This window comes from Prunus dulcis, chromosome 6 (assembly GCF_902201215.1).
Source record: "Prunus dulcis chromosome 6, ALMONDv2, whole genome shotgun sequence".
Lineage (NCBI taxonomy): Eukaryota > Viridiplantae > Streptophyta > Magnoliopsida > Rosales > Rosaceae > Prunus > Prunus dulcis.
Genome location: NC_047655.1, coordinates 5,974,990 through 5,983,153, shown reverse-complemented (window position 1 = coordinate 5,983,153; position 8,164 = coordinate 5,974,990). Strand labels below are relative to the sequence as shown.

The window sequence follows — 8,164 nt, the reverse complement described above, 5'->3', positions numbered from 1 at the left end:
AAATCAATTAATAATATTGGGTAGAAATTTTCAACATCTTTATGTCTAGGAAATAGAAAAATGTAAGGATATATATTGGACAAGCCCTTTAAACTAGGGAGATTCACTATTATACCCAATATGGGGGCCCAAATTATAAAAATACCCTATATAAAATGGACTTTAGAAACACACCCAAAGCCCATCTACAACATAACAAAAAAGCTTTTAACTTCTTATAAATTACAAAACTGCCATCAATTTCTTAAAATAAGCCCAACCCCAAAATCTCATAAAAATACCCAAAGCACTCAATAGGGCATCAAAGTAATTTAATAATCAATATTAAATTCAATAAGGCTAGCTATCATTTTTTGGGTTTTGTTTGGGTTTGTTTATAGGAATTCAATTGTGTAGGGTTTATTTATAATATTAGTGCTAGAAATGGGTATATCACTAAATATCTCTTTAAACTATTCATGCAAAGCCTTCATTTTCAGTGAGAGATATTACTTTCAAATGCTACTGTTTTCTGTTGAGTTGTATCTATTCTGTGGATTGCTCTGTTTACCGTATAGGCTTACCGCGTGAAGATGATGATGATGGCAAGAATGGTCCAACCGACCCACATGTAAACTTGACTCAAAATTAGAGATCAATGCATCCAGCCCAAGCAATCCAAAACCAAAATGTGAACCTGAGGAAGAGTCGAGCCACGAAAATAAGAATCATTTGAGAGAGAGAGAGAGAGAGAGAGAGAGAGAGAGAGAGAGACCATAAAAAGATGTCCATGGGGAGATACTTCCCTTACATCATGGGTAAATTTTCTGTGAAAAAAAAACAAAAGGGTCAATTATTCTGTGTGTTTCTGGTGACCCAATTTCAATTGTTCATATTATTCTTGATAGTGACCCGTAACGGACTTGTGTGACATTTGCTTTTTTGCAAGCTGGACTCGTGTGTGTATGTGTGTGTATGCGCCTAATTATACTGTATTTACTGTTCACCTAATGCAACTGTGGACATTTTGCTTGAAAGTGCTACTTTTAACCATGCCTTTGGTGGTTAATCTACCTACTTTCAAGAGATTAACCCCTTAATTAGTTTTCTTAAGAAGGAAGAAATCAGCATGATGAAGGCACTTCCAGTTGACGAGACCCACTCAAGGAATTTCTTTGCAGTGGTTTTCAAATTTCCATCAATATTCGTTTGTTTCACGACACACTTTGAAAATTTGGACAACCTATGAAACATAGCCATATAGGAGGCCTAAGCTCTAAAGAAGAAAACCACACTCTGTGTAACTGCAAAATTGTGAAACCTAGAAAACAAAAAAACGTTTTATTAACAAATACCATTTCCTACCAGAGCTTAACACACAAGACCGCATAGCGCAGTGGATTAGCGCGTTTGACTTCGGATCAAAAGGTCGTGGGTTCGACTCCCACTGTGGTCGATTTGTTTTTTGTTTTTTGTTTTTTTGTTTTTAAAGTTTTTATAAGCCCAACAACCCAACCCATTCAATGGACGTAAAGAGCTTGGCCCGTATACAAATTGATCAAACAGCCCATAGTATTTCCTCAGCATATATGGTTTGCTCGACGCATCCTACTTACCATGATAGTAAACCTTCAGAAACCCAAAATTTCTCAGAACATATGCATGTTTCAGTCGCACAGATTTCGCCTGGAAACTCCACCCATATGCATTTTGCAGGACTTTAAGTTTGTATCTTTAACTGCATCAACCGACTCGGAGGGGTGAACCGAGGATGTAAATTTCGGAGGGTGAACAAGCAACACCCATCAACTGAAGAACGTCGTGGGTCGGGTGCTTAGAACAGGATAAAGAAAGAAGCTTTGTTTCACATTGCTGACAATTGACAAACCAGCTTCCCAAATCAGTTTGAATGCGTTCATAGGCAGATACGAATCAATTTACATAGCCCTTTGTGGGGCTCGTGTTGATTACTTCGAGAGGAAACTCCTATGGAAGTTCACTATGAATCTTTGACAAGTATAAAAAAAGAAATTATTATTATGCGAATGCTTCCGTTATTGTTATGTTTAGGAGAGGCAAAACACAAAACATGCATCATCAAGAGAAGCAATGGGAAATTACAGGCATTGAGCATCACCGAAAAGCCAAAAAACCTGCAAAACTTGGTGATCAAGCAAATGATGATCACTTATAGGACTGGATACAGTTATGATCTACGCTTTGCACTCACTTGTGATAATAAAATGGTTTGGCTAGGAAGACGGGGCTGGATGTAATCAACTTTCTAGGGCAAACAAAGTTGAATGTACCTAGTGATGTTGATTACTGAAATGCTATGCTTTCAATTAAGAAAACAAAGAGTGAATAGGATAACCGGCCAAATTAATCCCATTGCAAATGCTCAAACAATAATAGAAATCAAAATCAGCATTAAAAACCTGGACCAACAAAATCATATTTGGGATAGTGTCTACAATGACGAAATTACGGGAAGAGCTAAACACTTTAAAATGGTGTCCTTGGAATATCTTATAATGGGCGAAACACCCGATTTCCTTCATAATTGAATCCAACATTATGCTTTGATTGCAAACTTCCTCAATGGGAAGTACATCTCCTTCTTCTTCTCCCGTTCTGTCTTTAAAGATGCCTATAAAAAACAATTCAACTGAATTAGGATAAATAGATTTAGCCATGAAATTTGACATAGACTGACAATGATTCTGACCGCTAAAGTTCACGCCACAAAATAGAGAACAGCGAGTGAGAGGTGGGGAATGAATGAAAAAACAATAACAGCAGTTCCGCTATTCCCAAAAAATAATGGACCTTGCGTCTATCAATTATAAGTCAAGACAGAAATAGAAGGACATTTTATAAATAAATAAAAAAGTGATAGAGCAGGGGCAAGTGCTTAAATAAACAGTTGACCGAAACCGCTAAATCTAGTTGCAAGCATCTTAACTAGACGAAACAAAATTTTGCAATGAATTTATATTATGGCAAGTTAATTAGCTTAGGAAGTTTAGATATAGGTTATACAGAAAAACCATCAAGTCACATAGCCATACTCTTGGAAATAAAAGTTGCTGCATTTTTCCCTCTATCAGTCAAACCGGGAATCTAATAGTATTGAGAAAATCACATTGGTGCGAATCAAAGATATTGAACCTTAGAATTACCACATTATGAAACCTAGATTAAACAATTGCACCTAGATCCTAAGTATATACCAATGCATATTTGCTTAGATTCGTCCTTGAATACAATTCAGCAAGCAAATTCGGTCTCTTAGATACCAATTTTCTTTATAACATTTCTCACAAAAACTAGATTGGGTAAGCGAATTCAACATAATTAAAATGAACTCATCCACAACAAAAGAGATTATTATTACATGGCTCATTGACATTTCATGTTAAAGCAAAGAAAGAGCATAACAAATGCAGCCTTGCCATCTATCCAAATTTCAAGAATTCTAGAACCATGGGCATCCAAATAACTATGCAGCTTAATATCAACGAAAGCCGAAATGGGTTTAACTGGGAATGAAAGATTAATAGTACCTGATGCTTGGTCAGACGCCTTCTGATGGCCCTGGTCTTCTTTGGGCGCAAATCCAGAGGAAGAAACTTCTTGTTCTTGTAGACTTCCCTTAGAGCCGCTTTTTGCTTCTGGGAAATCACTGTCAACACCTGTGCTATTGAAAGCCTCACCACCTTGCTGAAACCACAAACACAAAATTGTAAAAAGAATTCATAAATCAACAAATCAACATATAAAAGAGAGAGAGAGAGAGAGAGAGAGAGAGAGAGAGAGAGAGAGAGAGAGAGAGAGAGGGTACATTTTGGAGAGCTTGTTGGGGGCTCCACCGGTGACCTTGGCGACTCGGAGGAGGGCAAGCTCTGCCTTCAGATCCTTCAGTTGACCCAAAAGCTCTGCCTTTGTCTTGTTTCTGAGCTCGTGGACCTTGATCCTCGCTTTTTTACATAAAAAAGAGTTCACAAAAATGAAAAATTAGAACGACCCAGATTCAATTGAAGAGGATAGTTAATGGAAAAAAGAGGAATTTGGTGCATCTTACCCATTGCTGCAGACTGTGTTGCTCTCTCTGGATGAAACTGAAGGCGGAGAAGAGAGTGAACCCTAAAACACGGCTGCGGTTTTAATAACTCTGCTTCTAAAACCCTAATTTAGGATTGGGGCCAATCACTGAGCACACGTGTCTAGTGGCACGTGCGTATGTAGTTTAGATGAGCCCTTGAGGATTTCCATGTAATTTTAGTCTTGCCCATTAAATTTGGGCTTTGGGTTATATTGTCTACTTTCTCTTCAAGGACCATTGAGACTAAAATGGATAAGGGTTTGGTTTTGAGTCTCTGAATAAGTAACCTTTTTGGAATAGCTACCATGGCCCATGACTCACCTCAGCAAGGGTAGAGGGCTCAACCTGATTTTGCACAAACATAGCTACTTTTCTTGTGTAGACTTTTTACTCTATGTGTTGTGTATCTTTCTAAAACACGTGTTATAATTTGAGTGAATTTATAGTTACTTCTTGAGTTTTTCTCCACACCATACAACCCATCACGTTTATGCATTTATCTTCCAAGCCACAACTTTTCTACAAATCTTCCATACATCCAAGCCATCATAAAAGAAACATTTAGACTACATCCACCAGTGCCTTTGGTCACAAGAAACTCTGTACAACAATGTAAGATTGGGGGATATGACATCCCTGCAAACACAATGCTACATGTGAATGTTTGGGCCATTGGAAGGGACCCAAAGAACTGGGAAAGCCCACTGGACTTCAGGCCTGAAAGATTCTTGCAACTCGGTGAGGACGATGGCCAGATGAGTGCAGTGGATGTTGATGTTAGGGGCCAACATTTTCATCTCATGCCATTTGGGTCTGGGAGGAGGGTGTGTCCTGGTATGAACTTGGCCATGAAAATGTTGCATGGGGTACTTGCGGCTTTGATTAAGTGCTTCGATTGGAAGGTGGATGGGTCTGATTGCAAGAAGATGAATGGTGATGATGTTCTTGAAATGGATGAACGGCCTGGATTTACTGCTCCGAGGGCGCATGATCTTGTATGTGTTCCCGTTGCCCGCTTCAGCCCACTCAACATCCTTGACCCATAAGGCAAACTTTTTTATTTATATGTTGGTCATAAAAATATTCTGAAAGTTTATTGTGTGTGTGTTGTGGTAATACCCGCAAAGGGAAAATAACTTTAATGTATCTTTGTATTTTACAGCTTTAATGAGAAAGAAATAGCTTCTGTTTTTCTTAGTTCTGATGGGCAAAAATAGTAAATGATAAGGCTAACAAAGTAATGCTTATTTTGATATTATGTGGCAAGGAGATTTTGAGGTTAGAGTTTAATGTTAATGATTATTGGTTTAGGGTATGTTAATGTTGTACAGACATTGACTCGAACACAATATATGTCGGATACGTTATGATATCTGGTAGACACAACAAGCATTGGATATTATACAATACGTATCAAATACATATTTTGAAGTATCTTTCAGATGATGTAGAAGACGATCAAATGTTTTATTTTAGGTAGAATAATAGAAGAGTAACATCAATGTATTGCCAATCTTTTCATTTTGTGTCATTTATTATCTTTAAGCTTTATATTATTATTCTTTTAAAATTCAGTATGAAATGAAAGCAGAGAGATAAGTTATAACTGGGTTTTAGTCTAACTAATCTAAAGCACAGAGATAAATAAGACCGAAAATAAATCCTGGCGATAAACAAATTGTTCCCTTTTCCTGCTTCCATGTTCCATTCAAGAGCCAGAGCGATCAATCAAGCACAAGCAAACCTTCTTCGCCATTGCAGCAATCCCATACAAGCTCAACAGCCATACCACACTTTCCGTCCCAACAAACCCAAGACCAAGCCCCGCCGCGAACGACTTCACAGAGACACCACAAAGCTTCGCAGGCCCATCCCTTTCGTCTCCGATGTCAAAGAAGTTGAAGACCCAGAAGAAGGCTTGTCTCTCTTCTACGAGTACCACCAAATGGGCTTCAAGCACGACTACCCTTCTTACTCTGCTCTTCTCTACAAGCTCGCTCGTTCTCGAAACTTTGAAGCCGTCGAGACCATTCTCGGCCATGTACGAGATCGAAACATTCATTGCAAAGATACACTTTTCATTGCTCTGATTCAACATTATGGGAAGGCCAATTTGGTAGAGAAAGCCATTGAGCTTTTTAACCAGATGCCTTCTTTTAATTGTGTCCGTACATTGCAGGCCTTCAATGCCCTCCTTAATGTGCTTGTTGATAGCGGTAGGTTTGTGGAAGCGGATGAGATTTTTGGTCGGTGTTCTAAAATGGGTTTTCGGCCGAATTCGATTTCGTATAATATTATGATGAAGGGGTGGCTTCAAAAGGGTGACGGGGAAGAAGCTTGCAAGGTTTTTGATGAAATGCTTGAGAAAAAAGTGCAACCTAGTGTTGTGACGTATAATAGTCTTATAGGGTTTTTTGGTAGGAAGGGTGAGTTGGAGAAAGCTAATGGTTTGCTTGAGGACATGAAACAGAAAGGGAAGTACCCAAATGCTGTAACATACGCATTGTTGATGAAAGGTTTCTGCATGCTAGGAAAGCATGACGAAGCAAAGAAGATGATGTTTGATATGGAGTATCGGGGTTGTAAACCACGGCTTCTGAATTATGGTGTTTTGATAAGTGATCTTGGAAGGAGAGGAAAGATTGATGAGGCAAAATCTTTACTTCAAGAGATGAAGAAAAGGCTGTTTAAGCCAGATGTAGTGCTGTATAACATATTGATTAACTTTCTGTGCAAGGAAGGTAGGGCTGCAGAGGCTTATAAAGTCTTGATTGAAATGCAAGTTGGAGGCTGTGTGCCTAATGCAGCTACATACAGGATGATGGTTGACGGGTTTTGTCAGATTGAAGATTTTGAGGGAGGTTTAAAGGTTTTGATTGCAATGTTGACAAGTAGACATTGTCCTCGTTTAGAAACATTTGAATGTTTGGTTACAGGTCTAGTAAAGTGTGGGAAAATTGATGATGCTTGTGTTGTCTTGGAGGAGATGGAAAAGAGAAATATGCAATTTTGTTTTGAAGCTTGGGAAGCTCTAGTTGTGGATGCTTGTGGTGAGAATGTTGTTGCAGGGGAGGTTGTGACTGAACTAATCTCTGTCCATTAATGGTCATCAAGGAAGAAATGAACACATGCCATTTTGGCGTGACTTCTGTAGCTCTTTCAAGCCCCCCATCCCGCACGGAGACAACGCAATAAAGATTGGTGGCAAGCCCCTTGTCCCACATTTTTAATGGGTGCTTTTAGCAATTATTGAGCTTTACCATCCTGGAGAGTCGTGCTAATATCGTATGATAGTTTAGTTCAATGGAAAAAGAAAAAAGAAAAACTTTATCCACAAGAGAATCATAGTGCTGCTTGACCCATGGCTTGGAGCAAGAAGAAATGTGCTCGTTTGGCTGATGGGAAGGATAAATTTTTTTTCTAAGGTATTGGAACCTCTAGTCTGTGATGCTTGTAAAACAGAACTAAGCTATGCCCACTGGTAGGCTTCACCAGAAAGAGGAAACTTTGTTTAAGAATTGAAACATTTCATCAATATAATGGGTGGTTGATGCCAAATGTAGGTTTAAGAAAGCTCACTATGCTTGCGGTTGTTCAAATAAAAGTTAGATAAGCATGTAAGCTGAGCTAAATCTATGACCACTGCAGTATTCAGGGAAGAGAGGAAGTTTTGTTCAAGAATCGAACTGTTGATGCGAGCGAAGTCTTGTTTCTGGGGAAGCTCTAGTTAGGAATGCTCCTTGTGCAAATAGAGGTTTGACAGGCATGTAAAATTGAAGTTATCTTTACCCACTTATGGGCTTCGGGGAAGAGAGGAAGCTTTATAAAAGTTTGTCAATATTTTGGAATGTCGATGCCAAGTCCTTTGTCTAACTTTTAATGGGGGAACATAACTGCTTCCATGTCGACCATGAAAATGCATATCTTACCTCTATTTCGGTTTTTGAGTTAATGTGCAGTAAAAAGTTACCTTGTCTCTGTGCCGATGAAGAAATATAAATTCTGAAATTAAAACATTGTTGGCTTGTTCTTCTTTTCTTGCTATGAATTTTGCTACACAACATGGAGATTAGTAGAAGC

The 8,164-nt window shown here is 38.6% G+C and overlaps 2 protein-coding genes and 1 non-coding gene across 3 annotated transcripts; 2 read left to right on the top strand and 1 right to left on the bottom strand.

Annotated features, from left to right (window-relative positions):
• Nucleotides 1–1,361: 1,361 nt before the first annotated feature.
• On the top strand, nucleotides 1,362–1,435 carry TRNAR-UCG. The gene has a single exon. It is a non-coding gene; the product is annotated as a tRNA-Arg (tRNA).
• Nucleotides 1,436–2,361: 926 nt separating this feature from the next.
• Nucleotides 2,362–4,192, bottom strand: LOC117631909 (60S ribosomal protein L35-like). Its single transcript, XM_034365251.1, has 4 exons — nucleotides 4,064–4,192; nucleotides 3,824–3,959; nucleotides 3,546–3,702; nucleotides 2,362–2,629 (listed from the first exon to the last, which is right to left on the bottom strand). Exons 1-4 carry the CDS (start codon nucleotides 4,065–4,067, stop codon nucleotides 2,555–2,557), a joined length of 372 nt encoding a protein of 123 aa, XP_034221142.1. The 5' UTR covers nucleotides 4,068–4,192; the 3' UTR covers nucleotides 2,362–2,554.
• Nucleotides 4,193–5,678: 1,486 nt separating this feature from the next.
• On the top strand, nucleotides 5,679–8,122 carry LOC117631903 (pentatricopeptide repeat-containing protein At1g07740, mitochondrial-like). Its single transcript, XM_034365244.1, has one exon. The coding sequence runs from the start codon at nucleotides 5,784–5,786 to the stop codon at nucleotides 7,185–7,187; it is 1,404 nt and encodes a 467-aa protein (XP_034221135.1). The 5' UTR covers nucleotides 5,679–5,783; the 3' UTR covers nucleotides 7,188–8,122.
• The last annotated feature ends 42 nt before the right edge of the window (nucleotides 8,123–8,164 follow it).